The 24,496-nt window shown below is 33.8% G+C and overlaps 1 protein-coding gene across 1 annotated transcript in view; it reads left to right on the top strand.

Annotated features, from left to right (window-relative positions):
- Positions 1-1,377: 1,377 nt before the first annotated feature.
- The window catches only part of LOC129231167 (organic cation transporter protein-like), a 35,917-nt gene continuing 12,798 nt past the window's right edge, over positions 1,378-24,496 (top strand). The window contains exons 1-6 of the mRNA XM_054865415.1: positions 1,378-1,717; positions 2,025-2,128; positions 10,038-10,192; positions 17,054-17,222; positions 18,054-18,189; positions 19,883-20,052. Coding sequence (XP_054721390.1) covers positions 1,397-1,717; positions 2,025-2,128; positions 10,038-10,192; positions 17,054-17,222; positions 18,054-18,189; positions 19,883-20,052 — 1,055 coding nt within the window. The 5' untranslated portion in view covers positions 1,378-1,396. The remainder of the gene's footprint in view (positions 1,718-2,024; positions 2,129-10,037; positions 10,193-17,053; positions 17,223-18,053; positions 18,190-19,882; positions 20,053-24,496) is intronic.

Here is a 24,496-nt window from a genome sequence, read left to right on the forward strand (position 1 = left end):
GGCTTCAGAACTAAAAATAAAGAACTTTTGCACATTTTGAATAGAGAAGGGGAAATCTCTCCATTACTCATCCTTTCCTCATCCTATCTGTCACGGGGTATCAAAATTGTCGGTGTCTGATCTCCATCTGATTTTTCGGTGTCTGCTACTAGGGGTTGGACCTTTTAACGAAATTGAGCAAATAAAAGTAAGATTAACGAATTCAGAGGACCCAGAAGCAGCCAAACGTTAGATGAGATGTAGTTGCATGAAAGAAAAAATGTTTTAAAAGTCTAAATACATTCATTAACTGGCTCAGAATATTGATTTAACCTGAAAACGATGTCTTAAGCATGTCTGTGACTGGTGCCCTTACCCTATGAGATTTGAGCTGATAGTATTGCATTCACATTTGGAAGTGCCTCTTATCAAAACTCATTACCTTAAACTAAATTAAATTAATCACGCAAATAAAACGTGCTATAAAGTATAATTTTGTTCTAGAAAAATTTTGCTTAGATTTGTTTTTCTAACTTTTTAAATTTTCCGCTTCTTTGATCAATTTTGCTTTTGTAATAAACTGCTTTTGCGTGATATTCAGAATATTCATAGATCTCAGATCACTAAGCAATGTGGCTATCTAACCCCAACAGCACAAAGCACCAGCGTAGAGTCATCAGCAAAACGCAGCAGTTCTCCAGGTAGCACACGTGACGCTTAAACATTTCATAAGCGTTTTAAAATCGTTGTCAAAACGTTAACAACCATTTTAAAATGAATTTAGTTAACGTTTCATGATATGTCACAAAGTGACTGGTTGCAAATTAATTGTTCCCGTAGCATCGCAGCAAAATTCCACAAAATGCGTCACATTGGGACTCTTGTGGGACGTCACAATTGTGTTACTTAGTGACTGTGATCGTCGTGACTTGTAGCGACGTCTTTGCAGCTTTGGTTGGACTTGTTTCACTATCCCGGACATTGTATTTTGCACTATATTATTTAGTTTAATTATACTCTCTAGGTATTCCAATTTGACTCGCGTGTGTATAAAACGAACCATGCTAACAAAATATGCTAAATAAATAATTTGAAATTTATGGAAAAATATTTTTCTTCTTTTACGTTTTGCATTTAGTAGTTTGATGTGTACGATATGGATTAGATTACAGTCTGCGAACGATATCATTTTGCTTCCGTTGGAGCTTTTTGTCATAACTTCACACTTTCTGCGCCTTATCTTCATTAAGTAGATTTACGAGAAATGAGTTAAATTTGATTGATATACCACACATTGCCAGTTGTCAGTCAATGTTGCGGAGACGGAAGCAAAAAAGCTGCTTACAGAGGTCTTTTAACTCTAGGTTCGGAGCGAGAAGGGTTCGAGAGCTACTTCAACCAAAAACAAACTTCAATTATGGCTTTTAACGAACTTTTAAAAGAATGCGGCGATTTTGGATTCTACCAAAAAGTTGTGAATTTTGGATTTCTAATCTTAGTTATGCTTATAGTTGCTTGCGCTTACTGGGCTCAGATTTTTATGCTGATTATCCCACCTCACCGTTGTAAATTATCACCATTGGATAATGAATGGCTCATTGGAAACGATTCAAGTTTTTTGGCCAATGGAAGTAAATGTTTCCTTTACGTAAGCAATAGCAGTAATGAAACCCACACCGGGTGTGAATATGGAATGGTTTATGACTTTTCGGAGAATTTTCCAACTTTTGCATCACAGGTAGATATTGCTTTGTGTGTTAATTACTGATTCTGTAACTGGAACGATAAGATTCTAACTTTTATCTTACCCCTTTAAGGGTGCCATTCGGCTTCCTATGGCATGCTTAAAGGTGCCATAGAGGTGCAACGAAGAGCCAAATGGCACCATTAAAGGTGTGCCACTGGTACTGCATCGTTTCATCCTAAAAGGTGCCATATCCAACCGGAAGGTTTAACAGTGTAGCTATTCCTTTTTTTTACAATACAAAATCCGTTTAAATATTCCTTTTCTTTGCAAGCAAATGGTAATTTTGTGTCTACTTTAGAACGACTGGGTGTGTGAAGATTCCTGGCGGATGTACTTAGTTCATACGTGTTATTTTTGTGGTGGCTTAGCAAGCGCAGTCTCTTTTGGAATAATCAGTGACAAGTAAGTATCTTTATTTTAAAAAAACTCATACTTTGTCGGCAGACATAAAAGCGACACCGCTTAACCTAATCTCACATTAAAGCAGTCAAACTGAAAATATTCTCTTCCTCATTAAGGGAAGACGCATATAAAAACTCCCCATTTTACTCTCGTAACAAATCTTAACTAAAAGTGTTGGAACCGAAATCCTAAATTTATTGATGGTATCTCTTTTATGGCCTATCCGGTAATTTATTGCCATGGATTAGGATGTCCTTTTCACTGTTCGGGTTTGAGCGAACGGAAAGAAACAAAACGGTGAAAGTCTGAACCACTGACAAATTGCTTGTGGATTCACACTCTTATTTTTATTCGTGATGTTTTTTTCCGTCGTGATATCCGTTTCCTAGAAATAGTGATTTATTATAATGAAGCATAAAAAAATAAACATTGCATTATGATGATAAGCTTCCAAAGAGACGATAGTGGAATCGCTCGAAGAAAGAAAGCTTTACTTTCTTTCAGGATTCTGACAGATAAAACCAAAATTTAAAATTAACAACCACTAAATAGCCCCTTGCTGGGCCCGATTAACCTCTGAAGTTAGGAGAAACTCTTTGTTATTTCAAGGCTATTCATTTTTCGTTGAGGGGTATGGAAATAAGGAGGAAATTTATCTTGAAATTCTACTCTCATTTAAACAAAAGCTCATTAGTTAATTTTTGTTAAAATGCTACTAGCATTATTTTCAACAGTAGCCCAGAAAAATTCAGTGTGGTTTTTGCATTCAAATAGTATGTAATGTTTACATATACGGCTTTATATCGTCGCCTCAGAGCAACAGCAAAATTTCTAAGCCTGAAAATAATAGTAAGATGTCCTACTGTTGCTCTGAGGGGACCATATGCATTTGTATTTCATACACGGTACTGTTTCGGTTGTATTAATACAAGTAAATTCACAATTCATTACAAATGTACATACTCAAATTAGCTACAACTTTCGTACACAAGAAATATAATGCTTGGCTAACATACATCTCACCTTGCACCTCAATACTTACTTCACGAAAAAAAATATCTCACCAGTTAAGGGTTGAAAGAATGTTGCTTTTCCGTTCTTTCACAGTGAAACATTTAACTTTCCATTTAATTGTAGTAGAGAACCAAAAAAAAAAAAAACCTTCATCACTTGCAACAATTCCCAATTTAAAGAATCTCTCGAGAAATAAGAGATTAATTGTTCTGTAACTTTTGCCACGTAAAAGGTATGCTTCATCTAACACGTTTCAATAAATACATAAATAAATCGCCTGTCCATTTAGGGGACCAGCAACAAATTCAAGAAACCAAAAACGTTTTTCAATCACCCTTCGTCGTACATAGCTGGAAATTGTACTGTGCACAATGCTGCCATGGCAAGGTAAAACGCAGAATCTGCAAATTTATTTTTACTAGTTTTTTTTTTTTTTTTCATTTTTATTATTTATTGCACTTTAGTTTTATCGTACAAGCTTGCTTATTTGGTTTCCACTGAAAATAGAACACACACACAAAAAAAAAGAATAAAAACCCATCAAATTCCAGCACTTTTTCTATTGTTAGTATAACATCCAAAACGAGTTTCTTCACTTATCTCAAAACCTCATTTCAGAAGATACTGTGCTTTACCTTCCTACAGCTAGATAATTTTACAAATTTTCATGATAGTATTACTTTCATTCAGGAAGATATGAACATTTATTTCAAAAATATTAATTTCGTTCTTTATTTTTGGCTCACACACTAAAATTTGAATTAAATATTTTGAAAGTTTTATGAAATGTGAGCACTTAAAGCAGTGGTTCTCAAAGTGGTAAACAGGGACCCCCCAGGGGTCCACGCTGGTTTCTAAGGGGTCTATCTATATCAATGTAAATAAAAGGTCTAGATGTAAATAAAGGTCCAGGAGCCTGGATCCAATTGAGGTAAGTTACCTAAAATTTAGGCACTTTATAAGTGATATACTATACCATGCATATTTTTTTACGTATGTACTTTCATGATATTTGTTTTCATAATATGCATACAAGATTTCACGTAACAGAAAAGGAATTCCTCCAAAATTTTGAAATGTTATTTTGTAGTTGGGGAAAAATAAAGTTTTTTCGTTATCTTTCTGCGTGGGTGGGTGGGGGGGGGGGTGGCTTACTTTTTTCTGTCTTCAGTATCCATTTGGGCACTGATATGCAATTCGCTCATTTCCTAACTTCAAACCATTGCAAACCCACTGAAAAAGGTTTTTATCACTCTATAGCTCAACTGTTTTTACGTTAAGAGAAGACTGAGGTAATTTTAAACTAAGGAAGAAACAAAAATTTAAGCGTTTTTTTTCCCTCTGTAAAATTTTGTGTTCCTTTGTATTTGTATGGTTTTTAAGACCCTAACTTTTTTTTCTATTAAGGATACAGATTTTAAGTACTACTTTTTGAAGTCAGTAGTGTATATTTTACAAATCTGCACAATTGATAAGCATTTTGTACATTACTAAAGCATGTTAGACAAAATATAGGGAAGAACTTTCTTGTTTTTTGACGTATTTGACTGCAGAATATCGTGCTTTAAATATATAAACAAATAAATGCATAGATTTGTAAAGTTGATTAATGTGGTTCTTTGGCAGGAAATAGGCGCAAAATAAAAAAAAAGTGCTTAGTATTTTTTTAATGAAATGTAAAATATTTCTTGAATTTAAAAAAAGTAGGCAATATCATTAATCTTTGTGAACAATTTATTGATTGCCAAATAAACATTCATACAAAGATTTCCAATATATATATATATATAGTCTAAAAAACTAATAAGGGAAACGTCACCCCTTTAGCTCGAGGTTTGAACTCAAGAATAATAAGTGTAGTGTTGAAGCATTCACTTCACTCTTTCCATTAAAAACATTTTTTGTGCACTTATTTCTGTACCTCAGAGCCAGACGGACGTAAGTTAGATAATTGCAACTTTACAAGAGAGAGGAAAAGCTTTTTTTCTGGTGCATGCAAAGGATGGAACTAGTGCCCTTTTAACCCTGTTAAAAATTGAAAATTACTTTTTTAAAAATAGTATTACGTTCACGTGGCTCGATGCGGAATAGGTTTAAAAAACGGAAAATCGCATTTTTCGACCTTACGTTAGTCTGGCTCTGAGGTACAGATTTTGTGTTGCAATACTACCAGAATTGTAATATGTGGCAGTGAGAAGCAAAAGAATGTTTTATGTTTTGTGGCAAGAGATAGTACTAGTAGCCGTGGTAGGTGCTGCTATACAGCGTGATTTAGAAAACCTTTCAATGATAGCCTACCTAGGACCGGAATTTAAACGCGTACAGTCGAATTCGTTTATAACGAGAGAGAAGGGATCACGGTATTTGCTCGTTATAACCGAGTGCTCGTAAAAAACGGGTTAAAAAATTTTGAAAAAAAAAAAATAGAACCGACTTCAAAATTGCTCTAAAAAGTGAAAAATAATTTTATTCTTTAAACACCATCGATAATACTTTTAAACATAATTTTTGAAGTTGGCGCAAAAACGATCGATAAAATCATTCACAGCCATAACTCAACTACAACTATAAATTTTACCAGGTCCAGTTTCTTCACTACCACATGCATTACGCATTGATGATAGCATATTTAAGTAGCGATATAAATGTTTCGTTCCAAACTTTGGATGATTTTTTGATTAAAATATGAACAAAGCATGGTTACAATGGATTTTACGTTTTGTTTTTGCGCCAACTTCAAAAATTATGTTTAAAAGTATTATCGATGGTGTTTAAAGAATAAAATTATTTTTCACTTTTTAGAGCAATTTTGAAGTCGGTTCTATTTTTTTTTCAAATTTTTTTTATTTCATTCTTTTTAGTGTAAATGTAGATATTTCAGTAAAAGTAAGAAATTACCTAGTAAGAAGTTCGGTTCTATATCACTGTATTGCTTTAGAAAAGCCTTTATTCAAAATTATCATTACAATTACTATTAATGTTACTGTTATATGGCACCAAACTTTTATAACAATGAGTTTCATATTGTCGCGTAGATGAAGATAGCGAAGACAATGTGAAAGCCAAATAAAGCGAATACTTGAGAAAGTGCTGGAACTTTCCAGACTTGGAAAGAAACAGAAATTAATAGAACATTCGAGAAAATACGGGAAGCAGTAGAAACGAAATTTTAGTAAAATTCACTTTGTCCTAGTCGGGATTTGAACCCGGGTCGCTCGTGTGGGAAGCGAGAATTCTACCACTGAGCCACCGTTATGCACGGATGAAAAGTGCGAACTTCGCTACAATATCATTTTAATTGCATAAAATTTACTGTTTTTTGCCCCTAACCTTTTTTCTAAAGAACAAATATGGTCAAACAAAATAATGGGACCTAAGTTGAGCCATCCCCTATCCATTAAAAAAAGAATCATCAAAATCGGTTCACTAGGTGAGACACTATGAGTGGACAAACAAAAAAAAACATACATACGGTATGAACTTATAACCGCCTCCTTTTTGAAGTCGGTTAAAAATCATTACAATTTTTACATACTTGCTTTGCTTGTTTTCAATTTCTGCACAGTGTCAAAGAAGTTGGTAAATTCCTTTGAACTGTCTTATGGTCGCTTTCTGCGCTATTGATGTCTTCCGAGGAATATTCGTTGGCCGGTTTTCAGCACGACTTCGAAAAAATGTTGAAGTTTTTCTGCATGTCAAAAGGTATTCAGTATGTTAATGATATTTCAGCTTCAAATTCTTCAATTTTTGCTACCCTTGTTGCTTTCATTCTTTTTTTTTTTTTTTTTTTTGTTGATTTGAATCAGCTTGAATTTGAGCTACAATATAATCAGAAATCTCGAAAGTGATAACATTGACATCAACAAATATGTAATTTTTCAACGCTTCTCTAACTACAATTTAAAAACAATTGCCGTCAACACTTGTTTTAAAAATTTAAGAATCATAATTTTGCTGAAAATCAATAGAAATTTTATGAATCACAAAAATATTGCTCGCTTCAAGCGGGGTTTGCTCGTTAAAAGCAAGTTTTGCTCTCTTAGACTTAACATTGTACCGACCAAACCTTTCTGATTTCCTCGTTAAAACGGAGTTCTCATTAAATCGGGGCTCGTTATAAGTGAGTTCGACTGTATTAGGAGCATTCGAAAACTTTCAACGTAAAATTTGTATACTATCGTGCAAATTTTTAATTTTTCCCGGGACATTTCCGTACATTTCACTTTTATCTGATATTTTATGAAATTTTGAATGAGACTCAACCAATTAGGTCACTGCTTTGTAATGATCGAATTTAAACATTGCACTGCCATACTAGTTTTAGAACTTTCCATAGGTGGGGGGGGGGGGGAGACAAAACTGGAAAAATCGGTCTGTGGTCCACGGAATAAAAACATTTGAAGTCTATTATTTAAAGCAATTAATTTCTCACTGCGCATGCGCTAAAGATAGCAATTGAAACCTTTGAAAATTTCATAGCCAAATAGATTTGGCATCTCATTTTAAAAAAATCCAGTTGAATATCGTAAAAACTAGATATCGGTTACCAAATGAGCCGCATTTCAATTATTTTCTGAAAAGCGACGGATCGTAGTGGATAGTACGCAAGTTATCTTTTTTATTAGGAACTAGTCGCCTGCGGCGACCAGCTGGTCAGCCTTTTTACGCCAGGGGTGCCGCCTTCGGCGGCTGCTTAAACAATTTAGCGACGACATTAATCAATGTTTTTCTCTATAAATCAGTATTATCATTCGTTTTTTACGCCAATGTTGCCGCCATCAGCGGCTGCTTAAATTAATTTCGTGGCGGTGTCAATCAATCTATATCTATCTATATCATTAATAATTTGAATAAAATATTTTCTAGATCTGTCTCCAGTTTCGTCGTTTGGAATATTTTTAAAGGAAGGGGAGGGGAGACACAAACGACGTACTCTTCATGCAAATTTTGTCGAATAATAACAAAAAGCACTTCCACTTTTATGTGAAAGCATTGTTTTTTCAAAGTCATGGTGTATGTGGGGGAGGGAGGGGGGCATTGACACTCAATGTGCAAGCAGCCACCTACGGCGGCTGTTTGGCTAACTTGTCATTTACCTTTTTACTTCAAGTTTGCCGCCTTCGGTGGTTGTTTAAATAAATTTGGCAGCAGTATTAATCAATCCATCTCTATCTTTTTTTTGTGCCATTCACATTTTTACGCCAAGATTGCCGCCTTCGGCGGCTATCTACCTTTACAATCTATCTCTACATTTTCTTATCCATCTCTATTTATTTTGACCTCCTCACCCATTTCCTAATAAAAACAAAGAACACTCAAAAAACCGCTTTTTTTCATTTAAGTAGAGCAAAAAAAAAAAAAAGCTCAAATTCCCCGTAGTGTGCAAAAAGTAGCGTTTGACAAAGATAAAAAAAATCTCGCTGTTTTTATTGAATTAATGCGCACAACTATGAAATGTAACGTAATATAGATACAGCGAAAGGTCCAGCTTGGGGGGGGGTGGGGTGGAAAAAGAAATAAATGCAATCCCTAAATAAAACAAAAAAAAGGAAAGAAAAAAAGCAAGCGCTGCCGAAAAAACACGTGGTCATCACGTCAGAAAATGAAGTAAGCTATATAGTAAAAAAAAAAGATTAACATTGCTTGCGATTAAGATTCCATCGTAAATATCGAATCGAAACCCAAGTAGTGACGTCACAGGCATAAAAGATTGAAGAACGCTTTTTTCGACTGATGCGTGAAAGGACATCATGTGTTCAGCATTAAAAATATTAAAAAAAAAACTACTGCGTATTTTTAAGAACTTTTTTCTTCTGAAGAGGGCGAAATGGTTTTACTATTACCAACTTAAATTTCAGAAATGAGGCTTTGATACTTCTCGCAGGATGATATTAGAAAAAAATAAAACCCTGGAAAACATGCAAATTAAAGGTTTTTTCAAAAATTCATAAAAAATACAAAAATTGCTCTATCTTCAAAATTTTTTGTTCATCATATTTAAAATTAAATTTCCGACACTATAGTATCAAAAATATTTGTCTGGCGTGATTGGTTCGGGGTCTGTGAGGTTAAAAGTACTAAAAAGTGCTGAAAATCACATAAAGCATTAAATAAATTTTTTTCTAATTAAAATATCAAAAATCGAAGCCCGAGGTGCACAACTTCAGCAAAACCTACACCTGTATACCAAATTTCATCTTTCTAGGCCTTACCGTTTTCCCAGGATGCACGCCACACACACACACAAACATCTTATTTTATTATATGTATAGATCACTCTGAGCGATTGCAGGTAAAAGTTGCAAATTTGCGAACGATCCAATTCGATTCATCGCCTATCCAGAGTAACTGAAATGCGGCTCATTGGCTCACCAATACCTCTAAAGTTTTATGACATTCAACTGGAATTATTATATAAAGTAATACCAAATCTGTTTGGCTTTGGAATTTCGAAGGTTATAAATAGCTAGTTTTCGCGCATGCGCAGTGAGAAATTGAGTTAAATGTCACATGTTATAAAATTTTCAAAATATTTATTTCAAATTTTAGTATAATGATTCTTTTGTGTGCTGTCAAGTTTTCTAAAAGATTGGTAAGCTTATTTTCAGCTATTTTCGATGAAGGTTGACCAAAATAAGTTTTTGGTTTGTTCAATTTGTTGCTGGTCGCCTAAATGCATGGGGGACTTAGCTTTTATTGAATCATGTCGGCTGAAACATAACTGTTATGTGACAGAAGCTACAGAACAGATGTTCTCTTATTTACCGAGAAGTTCTTTAAAAATCTAATTTGAGCATGTGATGCAGTTTTTTTTTTTTTTTTCTTTTTCGCCACTGTATTTCATCGATTCTGATTTTAAAGCTCAAATCCTATTGCACATTTGTTTTGCTTTTAGATACGGTCGCAAAAGAGCGGTGTTGCTGGCTTTCCTCATCGGCCTGACATCGGACATATGCACGTTCTTTTGCACAAGTCAGTTGTCTTTCATTGCTGCTAGATTCGGCTCTGGACTGGGTTATGGAAATATCGTAGTCACTTCTTTCGTTCTTGGTAATTAAAAATCTCAGTTGATATCCTTTTGCTGGTTAAAACCGATAACTAACACATATCTGTACGCTAGCTTGTAACCGGATGAGTTTTGTTTCTTGTGAAACTTGTAGCTTTGAGAAAAATCTGTATTACCCTTTGAAGGTTAATTCAATGGCAATGTACAAATAATTGAACTGCTATTATTTAGGCTTGTAAGGAAACAAAATGTAATTTCTCAATCCTTCAAATATGTTTTACGTTTCACAAAGCAATGTGGGTGGCTCTTTTTATATGTAGTAAATGTTTGCTGTAACTGTCGTCCATTGCTGCATTCGACCTAATAAGTCTTGAATTTTTTCCTAATCCATGCCATTTTTACCATCATCTTAAGAACTCGCTAGTTACCGTCCGTTTTTCGTTTTTCCTCCAAAATAGAATGTCCTATTCAAACTCTAACTTTATAATATTTTAAATGTGTATTGACTGTTTCTGATGAAATACTACTACCGCGTTTCATTCTCTGTTTTTCATATCTAACGCTTTTATATTTACGACGTTGAAGCCTCTGTTTTTACTCCTTAACTCATTTAAACATTTTAATAAATTAGCTGTAAATAAAGGTATGAACGTTTTAAGGTATGAATATCACGTGTTTCTAAAAAATATCAGGTAAATTGCTGCTCTTAATCTTAATAAAGTTAAATATATAATTTCGAAAAGGTTTTATTACACGAGTTGAAAGAAATTGTCAAAATACTATTGGGATTATATTTGTCCCTAGTGGGTACTCAGTGCTAGAAAAATCTTTGGTAGCAGAGCAAGGGGCGTGCACAGGGAAAATGGAGAGAAGGGAAACCTGTTGACCCAGACCCGAGCCTGAAGGAGGTCCAAGATTTTTAAAATAGCGGTGAAATATATGTAGGAATGTAGGGTAGACACATAGGTGTGCACATCGTAGTATTAGAGGATTAAATTTGTATCATTCATCAAAAGTACTAGGACCAACACAAACGCCCATTAAGTTCATTAAATAACTCGGAAAACGGTTACGAACTTGAATTATCTACAGGTGTTCGTTTCTCTTATGATCTCGAAAACGAGAAATTGCCGTGTTTGAAACTGTAACAAGAAAATTGTACTGATGAAGTGTTAACTTTTGCAATAAGTAAACTTGAAATGAGTTGAAGGAAGGTACAGATATCTTTAAACAGAAGATATTTACGGCTACGAAATGAAGAAAGATACGAAGCCCAATATGATGAATCATCTAATTATGCTCTAATGCGAATGTCACGATAAGAAACCCGATACTGATAAGCCTCTTGTCTACTAATTAACGATTGAAATCTCAATCAGTCCTAATCTCCAGCAATATAAGTGTGCCACAATCTAAAATGTAATGAGCTATTTCGACTGCGGGCAGTTTTAGTCATTACACAAACCACTGACAAGCGATCACTTCATTAATGATATATTCACATTGAAAAAAGAAGCTGAATTATAAAATTGTTTCTCGATTGTTTGTAAGAGGTCAGAAATTAAGACTTCATTGTAATCTCATCAAAGTTACTGATTTGATAAGTATTAGTTTTAGTATGCATCTTCGTTAACAACTAAGTTGGTATTAACTCCTTTAGGATATTTTTTTTATTGATACTTCTGTTTTTTTCAACTTATTTCGTGAAACAAAGTAGTAGTTTTCTAATTAGCATATAATCTTCTAGGAAGGAATCCAAAATTTGAAAAATGCGCAAGGAATTTGTCATACTCTAGGAGGCCCATACTTTGAAGACTTGACTTCTTGTAAACAAACGTTAGCTATTAACTTGCGGTGAGGTGGAGTATCTTTTACCCCAGAAAAATTGAAATTGAAAATTGGACGTTTTGTAATGTTTACGTACATAGTTTTATATACACATATATGACACTTTGCTAGTTCAGTTGTCTTTACTAATAATAAAGCTGGAAGTCTGGATCTCTGTCTGGATGTCTCGATTTCTGTGACGCGCATAGCGCCTAGACCGTTCGGCCGATTTTCATGAAGTTTGGCACACTATTATTTTATAGCATGGGGGTTTGCACCTCGAAGCGATTTTTCGAAAATTCGATTTTGTTTTTTTTCTATTTCAATTTTAAGAACATTTAACTGAGCAAATTATCATAACGTGGACGAGCGTAAATTAACATAACGTGGTGGACGAGAAAATTAACATAACGTGGTGGACGAGAAAATTATCATAACGTGGAACATAGGCGATCAAATGAACATATCAAATTGGCGAGAAATTCACCATCCATTATTTGTAAATATAAAAGCTAACCAAATGGCCTCTTAATTTTCTACTACGGGCAAAGCCGTGCGGGTACCGCAAGTATTTATATAAAATACTAACACATAAATCATTGAAAATGTTCTGAAATTAATTTACTAAACTCTGTGAAGTGCATAAGGAATATAATGCTAGAGTCGAATATAGCTCACCTCACCACTTACACCGTTACAGAAAAAAAAAAGAAAAAAAAAACTTACCAGTTAAGGGTAAATTTTTATTATTTTTTAAATTTTGTAAAACTATTAACTGCCTTTGAGTAATTATTCCGTTTTGTACCGACAAATGTAATTTACTTTTAAAAGCAGTGCACGTCTGTATGTGTATGTCTGTAAACCTATCTCCTCCATACTGTCAATATCTACCAAGCCAATACTGGTACCGTTAGATGGAGGTCATCCAGGGAAAACTATTTCGCCAAGAATCAATAAAAATACTATGAAATCATAGTTACCTTCCGCAGGCTGTGAACGGGGGTTAGCAAGCGAAGCGAGCATGAGGCGGAGCGCCCTTGTAAAAATGTTAATATATGAATAAGGCAGTTTAAAATACAGAAATTGTGTAAGAAGGTACCTTGAATGAAAAACATAAGTTTCAATTTTACAATCGATTGTATCATCAAACTAACTAATCACTTACGGTTATAAACTTTTATGCCATTATCTTTAACTACTCTGATTTTAAGTTCCAATACATCTTTTCAAACATAACGCCGGATACTGCCTCCCATTGCTAATGCTGATGTAAACAAAAGATCTATTTTAAGTGACGTGAAGTAAAATAAAAGAAACTGAAACTTTCCAGGTGGCATAAATCTGAACTTTCTGCTGATGTAATGGCTTGGGAATAGTTGTCAAAACACAGGTTTACTTGAAGAACTGCTCTCACATAAAGGTGTTACAGTTGAAAGCTTCGTGCTTTTTGTGTAAAGAAAGTCGTGAAAAGTTCCCAGAAACGTTCGTAAGTTTGAAATTTATAGTGCAAAAATATTCCTCCAGTTTACAGAAGGGCACTTTTCGGAGAATCCCAGTAAATCAGCATTAACCCTTTGGGCGGAAGATCCGTTTCTTAGGTGGTTCTAGTTTACGGTTTGGTAGTTACAAATATATATATAGCTGCTGTGCGTCGAAGTTTCGTTTTCCTGAACACTTCAAGCAAGACAAAATATAAATAACAATGTTTTCTCTATTGTATTTTATTTGTTTTGAACTAACAAAAATAATTAAAAATCGAAGAACTAGTATGCGATAAATGCAAATGGTTACCTGTATATATTTTCCCCGGAAGATTAAAATAAAATACAGATAAAGAAAAAAACTATTTTATGATCTATTCATTTAATCAAATCTAAATTTGCTCTCAGCCATAATATTCAAAGCATTCCTATAATTTTGATGATCTAATTTTACTTTTTCTAACTACAATTAATTTGTTACTTTTTTAAGTTAATTTAGATGGAACTAATCTTCCAAGTGTTCCTTGCATCTCAATTACAAGAACATCGAGAAACCACCAGTATTTTTTATTCGACAATTTATTCAAGTAACGGAAATCATAAAAATGAAAGGTGAATGAAAAAGGCAAATTAATTTATAAACTGCTTTTCATTTAAGTAACAAATCCGGCCTTCTACGAATTGAATGATCTATTTCAATCCTATAAAAATCAATCAAACCATGCCTACTGATTCAACAATCCTGAAGCATAATTACTTCTTTCATTGGAGGAAACAACCATTTAACGAGGATCTTCGAAGCATTCACTTTTTTTTGTTACAACCAAAAAAAGAGGTTCACTGCTCTCAGGCAGCTACAAAACGAGAATTGCTCGCGATGAATAGAAAAGTAAACTAATTACGATTTGTTTTGTGAGAAGGCACTTGCCATGTAAGAAAGTAAAGCGAAAATGAAAGAATAAAGAAGAGTGGCTAGGCCTTTCTAGGCATTCCTACTGTCTACTTGTGTTCTTGGTTTCAGTCAAATATCAATTATATCTGTTCGTTTTCTTGCATGAAACGATGGTACAAATATTTCCCTCATGTATCATCCAATTACGGAAATCTAAGCTAACCACGGTAATAAATCAATAGTTGGGAAGTTTTCCTGAGTTGTTTAACTCATTATTTTGTTTCCATTCTTATTAACGTTGTCTTCTGCAACTGTTCGCTTATTATCAATGGTGAATCTTCAGATCTGTTGGCAGGCACTTGGGTGGCCCTTACGAATTCCACCTTTTACCCCAAGTTTGTCTTAAATGTTTATCTCTTTTTGACCTGAACATGATGTACATGTCAGACATAAGTACATCTCAAACAAAAAAAAAAAAAAAATTGAAAAAAAATCAAATTTTTAAGTTTTGTTTTAAGTTTAACTGATTTATACTCAATGCTTTACGCATAAATATTTATGATATGTTTGTTTACTGGTTGGTTTTTGCAGTTTACACTCATACTTAATGTTTGCATATTATAACAGACCAATGGAGTAGGACTGTTTTTCGGGTAGAGGAGTTGGGGGCTTTACAATGCCAGGAGTCGGAGTCAAAATCGGTCATTTTTCCTTCGAACCCTCAACTCTGTGAAGGTTACGAAGAAAAAGTCTGAACCGTGGAATAGTCGTCGGTCTGATTTTAAGCAAAGGATTCGGAATAGGTCATTTTTCCTTCGACTCCACTGCCCTGGCTTTTATGCCAGTACGCACCAGTTGCGTAAACTACCTTTGTGCCATCAATTTTTTGAATTTGCGTTTTATTAATAATTACTATTGCGTTTTATTAATAATTACTATTGCGTTTTATTAATAATTGCAATATTTAATATTAATTTTGCAATAAATATTATTAGCTATGTTTTACAATTATTACGGAAACAAAAAAGAGAAGAGGGCATCTCTTTTGATTGGCTACAAATCAAAATAATTAGTGAAAAAATTAATAGCACACGGATAACTGTTAACGAAAAAACGGCATTGCTGAAATTAAGAGCAATAAAGATGGGAAAAAATGTGTTTCTACTAGTAATGTTTTAAAGGCAATGTATGTAATTGTTCTTAATATTGATTATATATTTTAACTTTCGTTCATTCATTTCATAGCTCAATTAGTACACACAACCAGGTAAGAACTCATGGTTAAAAAGAAACATGATTATCAGGTGCTTGCGTTATTTGAAAATACATTTGTACTATTCCGTTATTGGTACGTCACTTGGCACATTTTTAATCTTGACGATGGTTTTTCATTTTGTTCATTTGGTCAACGTTGAATCACTTCGTTGGCAATAACACACATTATTTTGTGCTTTTATTGAACTTTTAAGCCAAACAAATCATTGAAAATGCTTCACAAAATTTTAAAAACAACCATATTAAACACCGTGAAACGTTCGATTAAAACAATCCGTGAAAAAATATATCAACTCATTAATGAATATTAAAAGCTTTATCAAAAAACAAAAGCAAAAAGAAAGTGATGCAAACATGGCAGGATGTAAACATTAAGAGGATTCGGAACACAAAAACCGTAAAATTTTGCTTTTTTTTTTTATATATCATTTTAAAAACGACTCAGTTTTATTTTGCTTAAAAGGACGTTTGAATCTTGTTTCTATCTTAATTAGAACGAAAAGTATAATTATTTTTGTTGCATGCATTTAATTTATATTGCATTTAACTTTAAAACTTCAAACACGTTTTTCTCCATCATGCAATTTTTCCCGATTCCATTCATTCAAACATTTATAAGTCAGGAACCGATAAAGATAAAGTATTGAAATTAGGAGCATATCCTTTTGAACAGTTTACATTAATTTTTATTCGGTGAATTAAAAAAAAAAAAAAAGAATACTGCCAAAAAAAATAATTAAAAAAAATATCTTCGAATCTTTCGGAATTTTTCTTCAAATATTTTTCATTTTTTATTGAAATAATATTTTTAAAATCGCAGAATAAAAATTAAAGCTTAGATATTTGTGCATAGTCTTTCTGAAAAAAAAAATTGAGAATTGACCAAGAATATTTTGAGTTATAGCAATTTAAAGCAACCCCATTAAAAAAATTTAAAAAAAATACAAATTAAATTCAAATAAAAAAAAACTTTTTTAGTATTTATGTTATGATATTGTTATTAAATAGATGGTGAATCAGTGCAAAAAATTTCAAAACTCTAAAGATCTTAATAAAAAAATTTCAAAATGTTTCCCGAACCCCCGTAATATTTTTTTCCGGCCACGGTAGAACGTAAACAAGTCGGCAAGACCAATTGCGTACCAAAAAAATATTCCTTCTGAGAGACCTGCGAATATTAAAAGGGACAGGAATTCCAATCCATGCATTGCAAGTGCTTGATTAAGCACCAAATGCAATAAATAAGCGAAAAATCTTAAATTAATTTATATTTTGCTAATTAAAAGTTACGTTAAGTAACACGATTGATCACTTTTATGTTATTAATTTCTCTCCGAGTCGAAGTTCACCTAAAAAAACTGCTAATGTTAAAATAAAAAAATTATTTGTTTGCTACCGCGATTTCTTGCCACTGTTTTATATTATTTTAGCTATTGAGTACACTGGTCCTAAATGGCGATCTACCAGTTTATTTACCATTGGATTTTCGTACGCCATCTTTGCTGCTTTGTTTCCTTGGCTAGCTTACGTGCTGTACGATTGGAAATACATTCTCATGGTTACATGGATTCCAACGATTGGAGCTTTTGGTTTTTATTTGTAAGTAACATTTGAGTTTTATTATTTCTTTAAATATTTTCAGGGGGCTTGAATTTTATTTTTATATTTTAGATATTTTAAAACATTTTACAATTTACTCAAGAAAATTCTCTTAAGTTTTTGCCTATTTTACATGGTCCACGAACTGGAAACAACCGTCAGTAGCTCGAGTTTTTTTTCCCGGCATGTGAACAGTAATTTATTCGGTCGAATTTGTATCCAGTCACCACAAGACAAACTCAAATACCATTAAAAAAAAAAAACTTGTTTTAGAATGTGTTTTTAGTTTATTAAAAGAACTTATTTTGCATCACATTTCTCACATTGCTCAAATTACCCAAAATAGAAGAATCTCTCTGAATCAAGTTAACGAATCCTTTAAAAATATTGAAAATGTGAAATAATAATTAAAAAGGCTTACTAAATAGTACTTTAGGACTAATTTTTTGTATTTTATTACAATAAATGCAATAAAACTATTGAAATATCAGTGGAAAAGTTAAAAATACAGAAATTGGGGATTTATTTCGCTCTGAATGAATGTATTAGGAACGTCAAGTCAATATGCCACGGGAAACTTCATAAAAAAAATCGTCAAAACATTAATCTAAAATGCATCTGTAAGTCCTAGATTAATGATTATGAATGCCTAGAGTCAACCTATAATCATCATTTATGTCTAGAAAATCAACTATCAGCAGCATTAATGTCTATTAGCAAATATGCAATTAGCATTAATGTCTACAAAATCAATCTGTAATCAGCATTACTCTGTATAATCATTATTTTACTCTGTAATATTCTGTGATATCATAGAACATGTATTTTTAGTTTCCTTTCAGAGTCAGCTAGTTGGCTAATATCCATAGGCAGAGTTGACGACGCAGTGAATAGTGTGGAACGAATAGCTAGAATTAATGGCAAGACACTAAGCAAAAAATACATTAAAGCCAAACTGCTAGAAAAGGTAGATATCTTTTTCTTTGAGAAGCATAAATAGTATAAATTAATGTACAGAAATAAAACAAGTAGTTTGGGAATTTATTAGTTTATACTGCTCAGAAGGTTATTCCCTATTCCTGACTGATGAGTCCATAACACTGACGAAACTGCAGTCTCTGGATGGACGGTACATTGCACGTAGCTCTGCCTTAGCCCTGGCTTAGGGGTGGTAACTTACTGATCAATTCATTGGAGTCTAAACTGATCATTTTCCATGTGATAATTTAATTCGTGAAATTTTATGCTGCACCACTTTTTTACGATTAAAAAAATTAACACGATCGGTAGTAAAATAAGAAAAACAACGTTAAAAAAAGCACAAATTTGCCAATTACAGCAGGCACGTGTTTCGGCGTTACAGGGAACGCCTTTTTCAATGCAAAAAGTAATGAGCTTATGGATGAAAAGACATCCGACAAAAGCCAAGAGCAGATAAGCATGCAGCTTAAAAGATAAAAATAGCGGATTAGCCAAACACCAATGAGAAAATTATAAACCGATCAGGAACCAATAGGAATGCATGCAAAGGCCAAGAGCTTTCTCTTAGGTACGCAACCCAGAAAGAAAGAATTTAATTAGAAAAAGATTAAGCCGAAGTTTAAACAAAAAGAAAAGAAAATGTCGGTAACCGTGAACCGCAAGAAAGGAAAAGCTGAATGGAAGAAAAAAACACCACGAAATAAAATAAACAGAAACAAAAATATTCGAAAAAAGGAAAAATAAAGATAAATAGAAGAAAATGGGGGGGGGGGGGGATGTCAACAAGACAAAAAAGGTAAAAATAAACAAAGGAAGATAGATAAAAATGAATGGGAAAAAAGGGGATGGGGAAAGGACATTATTAAAGATATGGGAGCCAAATGTTGGAAAAATATGGAACTGCTTTAAAATCATTAACTAAGTTAGAACTGTTCCTCAAAATGTGAAAAGATTCCCAAAAGTCAAGATCAGATGAATTGGGGCATTTTTGGATAATCTGATAAGAGTTAAAATCAAAAGAGTGATTCGAATCCCAACAATGTTGAGCAATACTAGACTTATTTAATTGTTGTTTTTTCACATAATTTTGAGCTAAGAAAATTAAACACATCGTAACAATCATCTTAAAAAAGACTTCGTATTTCCAAAAAACTACATTGCGGAGTTGGCTAACGTTAATAAGGGGCTTATGAAGTAATAACAGAATATATATATATATATATATATATGACAGTTAATCTATTATAAAGGTTGTAATCGGGAGTTTTCTGTATGTCTTCCTGGTAAAAAAAAGGGAGAAAATTTAGGTTTTAGAGTTTTAGTATAAACTATTTTAATCACATGTACATTTAAACAGGTAAGAAAGGAGAAGGATCAATGCAAACACCAAAAAGTTTATTCTACTCTCTACAGTAAAGGCTGGGGATTTTAACATTTAAACGTTTCGTTTCTTACCTGTGCTCTTCGTATGACGCACTTATATATATATTTAGATATATATTCAAGAAAAACATAAATTATCATGAAACTGAAATATGACAAAAATATCAAAATTATATATAGATATATTATAGGAAAACCAATCCTTGATAATTGAAATTTGCTAAAAGAACCCTTGAACCTACTAAAATATAATTTTATCATGTTAAGATAAGTACTTTGATCACCTTATGTTTCAGGAGAGCACAGAACAGTCAAAATATGATGGATCATTAAAAAGATTCGATTCGCTGAGTAATGGAAAGGAGACAACGGACACTTTAGAAGAAATTTCCTTCTTAGAAGCTCTTACAGTTATTTTAAAATCACCTAGTTTTCGCAAAAAGATGTTCAGTTTTATGGTTATTTGGTAAAGTATATGAAGCTTTTTTTTTAATTTGTTCAGACTATTATTTCTTACTTCCTGTAAATGTATATAAACCTTCTGTTAACACAACCGTAAAGTTGCAATGATGGTTTTTATGCATTTAAGTAAAGATCCAAATTGGATTTTTAGTGTGAATAAAATACTTTTGACAAAGAAATCAGATAATGTATTAATGATATGTATAAGTAAGAACTCTAAAAAGTAATATCATAATAGTAATGAGGTTTTATTATTATTCTACTGCACTTTAAGTTATTGAGCAATCACTATTGCTCATTGTTTTTATTTGACCGTCCGTGGCGTTGTGATTCCTTTTTCAGCTTGGACCAGGAGCCTCTGCAGGTGCAGCTCCTCTGGTGCTCCCGGAATCCGCTCCTACTGGGCTATGTCCTACACACGCACTCACACGCGCCTTTACTCACATACACACACGCCTATGTGCACACTCACAGGTCTATGCACACACACACACACACACAAGCCTACACACACGCACACAAGTCTACAGACACAGCTATACACACGTAGCTGCCCAACAGGACGGGCAGACTTGGGGGAAGGAGCCATTTCTAGAAACATTTTAGGGTCCTGTTGCAACTCGTGATTGCGAAACACATAATTTGAATTCAAAATGTCATAATTCAAATTAATTTTTATTTTGCTTATTGTTATGAATATTTTCATTTACCGTTTTAATGTTTCTGGAAGAACCAGAAGCTCAGGGAGGGGCGGGTTGTCAATCCAAATCAGTTTTAAAACATATTGAAAGTCCTAATGCGGTAGTTTATATGGACGTAAGGAATGCTCTGAGCAAACCAACACCCCTAAAAAGTAAATTCTGGCTACACTAATGACAGGAACAAAGAAATAAAAAACAAGTAAAACACATTCTATCGCAAAACGACTTCAACAACTGAGCATGAACCAATTACTCAAAAACTAAATGTACCGAGACAAGACTTATGATGAAATGACAAAAAAATAGTCCAGACTCATCACCTTTTTCTTCCTTTCATTTTCTAAAAAAAAGGGTTTGTTTCCAATGATTATCGTTGTATTGGTAGACACAAAACATGGATTTTCCGTTCTGGAAAGGGCATATTAGAAGCAAAAAAACTTAAGACAAGAGCCAGTATCTCATTTTAAAAAACACGGAAAAGTGAATGACCTTATGACATTAAATGGTAAATAATTTAAAATAGGTCTTCTGTTGGGAAATATTAACGGGGTATTTGAAGCGAAACTGTTACATGGTAATACTTATTACATTCTCTCGAAACGTTTGATCATTACAAAGCCTTTGTTGGGTTAAGTATAATTTCTTTCACGAAAATTCTAACCTATGTAAAATGATGCCTGGTTGCGTGTAGAGGGGTTGTTCGCTTATGTATATGCGTGTTCCTTGGCGCAAATTATTTCTCCTCAATGTCAGTTTTCGTTTACGGAAGATTTTACTTTTCATCATAAATGGAAGAAATATTCCACGCATCGTTGAAACATATGTTATTTAATGCGCTCAGAAATGCATTCGTTCCAGAAAAAATAAAAGAAAAGGTGTAATTCGTGCGCTATTTCAAAGAGACAAGTTATCAACATTTTGGAAGCACGAATTTTAACTTGTAAATGTTAACAAGCACGAACATGTTTTCTCCCGATGTAAAGTACTTATTTGTAAATGTGATTCTTTGAAGAGAGTTTAACTAGAGTTTGTTTGGGTACTTCCAGTAAAATCGCCTGTTGTCGAAAAGCATTGGGAAGTAAATTTACATTCGTAAATGGAGAGCGGAGAAATGAGAAAAAAATGTTATGGCAGTTAATAACCAGTAATGGTTATTATTCCTTTCATTGAAGTTTTCACTTTCAGCAACAGAAAATAGTCACACGGTGATAGCTGAGGTGAGTACGGGGTAGACACAAATGTATTTCTCTGTTACCGATACTGAAAACTGAAATGAAAGGATTTTTTTACGGAGATGTCCCAACCATTCACGCAGCATGATATGACACTGATGCTAAGGAACATTTCCAAAACCGAATTTGAAAAGTCGATTGATAAATTGGTTGACAGTTCAAAACGTCCTGTTGAGCTAAAGAGATTCTAATTTAATTAAATATTAACATTAAAACATCTTACCACGCTTAGTTTATTCTGTCACTAATAAGTTCGGTGATTTTTATATCACAGAGAAACCATCGTCACTGAGGCAAGGTTTTTCTTTGCATATTGCACACATGAACTGGTATTTAGAGTTGGATATGTGTTGATGATACTTTTATTTAAATTTTGACAATATGCTTCAAGTGTTCGAGTTTTCAGATCAAACTTTCACGCAAAGCTTCACTTATAACTATCAACGCGAAACTAGATCCCTCTGAAAGATGGATGTTCTTGTCTTGTTCCGAAGGGTTATACAGCTCTTATCATCATATTTATTACTAGCCGCTTGCGGCGACCAGCTGGTTCGCCTTCTTACGCCATTCGCCTTTCTATGCAAGCAGCCACCTACGGCGGCTGTTTGGCTAACTTGTCATTTACTTTTTTACTTCAATACTGCTGCCTATTTAAACAGCCTCCTTCGGCAGCTGCTTGAATAAATTTGGCAGCAGTATTAATCCATCTTTGTCTTTTTTTGCGCCATTCACATTTTTACGCCAAGATTGCCGCCTTTGGCGGCTATCTACCTTTACGATCTATCTCTAAATTTTCTTATCCATCTCTATTTATTTTAACCTACCCGCCCATTTCCTAATAAAAACAAAGATCATTCAAAAAACCGCTTTTTTTTAATTTAAGTAGAACAAAAAAAAAGTTATCTCCAAAATTCCTTGTAGTGTGCAAAAAGTAGCGTTTGAAAAAGAAAAGAAAAATGTTTTTATTGAATTAAATGCGCACAACTATGAAATGTAACGTAATATAGATACAGCAAAACGTCCAGCTTAGGGGGGGGGGGGGTATGGAAAAAGAAGCGCTGCCGGAAAAACATGTGGTCATCATGTCATAAAATGTAGAAGTAAGCTATATATTAGGGTCTGGTGAGGTAAAGTGGTCATAAAATCAAGGTTTTTTAAATTAAGTGGATAACAAATAAAAGAAATTCCTTAAACATTTAAACTTTTTTTGTTGTTATTTTACATGACGTTAATGAAGAACACGGTACATTGACTTTTAGAAAGAAAAATATTTAAGTAGTTTTATACCACTTTCTTTTCCCTATATATTTATAACCACTTTACCCCATGGGGTGGGGGAAGTGGTCATACCTAAACAAAGATGCAAAACCAGTATGAATAACCATATTATTTATACATTTTTGTTATTTCTAATGATCACACTTATAAACACGAGCATATGCATGTATACAGGAGTACATACGTGCATACATGAGTATACAAGTATATACATGAGTATATGCATCTATGCATCAGATGCGATTTATGTACATGTCTAGCCGAGTATATACGTGTATACCCGAGCATATACGTGCGTACACGAGTCTTCACGAGTATATATGTGTCATGTGGAAATGTGTTTGGTAGAGTATAAACGAGTATTTACGCGTATAGACGTATATATACCTGTATAGACGAACATCATGTGCATGAATGTATATCTCTCGAGAATATACGTATGTATACGAATATATACGAGTATACACGTACATATAAGTGTACATACGTACATATACGGGTATACACGAGTATGCATGTATATACGTTTATATGTCTAATGCGTATATGTACTTGTATACACCAGTATAGACGTATATAAGTACATATAGTTGTATATACGTAAATTAGGTGTATACACCAGTATATGCGCGTCATCAAGTGCTTGTATGTAGGCGTCAACTAGTGTATGTATTCACGATTATATATTCATGGATATATCAGATGCTTTTATGCACGTGTATACTCGAGTATATAGGTATGTGTCCAAGTATTTACGTGTTACGTGTTACGCATTTCAGGAGGCTCCACCCCCTGCTAGCTCTGCTCGACAACCCCGTACCCCGCCAGCGGCGGCTGACAATTGATGTCTTTAATGTTTTTGATGATTTAATAACCGGCCCCATATCTCCGGTTACTTAAGTATAAGAGGGGTGAGACAGGGCGGAATGGCTTCCCCTGAATCTCCTACATCCAACAGAACCAGTATTGACCTGGTAGACGTTGCCAGCCCGGAGGAGATTTGATTACAGCCACAGACAGAAGCGCTCAGAAATTAATGCTATAGAGTAGGGAGCTCTGCCCCTGCTCGCTTCGTTCGCAAACCCCGTTCGTCCCCTGTGGTGACTCGAAAACGACTGCAATTGACAATCATTAATTTAAAGTTTCTTCACCCGGATATACGCCCCCTTAAGGTTTAGAGGGGTGAAACAGAGCGGAAGGCTTAATCTGGACGTCCTGCATCCAACGGTACTAGCAT

Source organism: Uloborus diversus, chromosome 10 (assembly GCF_026930045.1).
Source record: "Uloborus diversus isolate 005 chromosome 10, Udiv.v.3.1, whole genome shotgun sequence".
NCBI lineage: Eukaryota > Metazoa > Arthropoda > Arachnida > Araneae > Uloboridae > Uloborus > Uloborus diversus.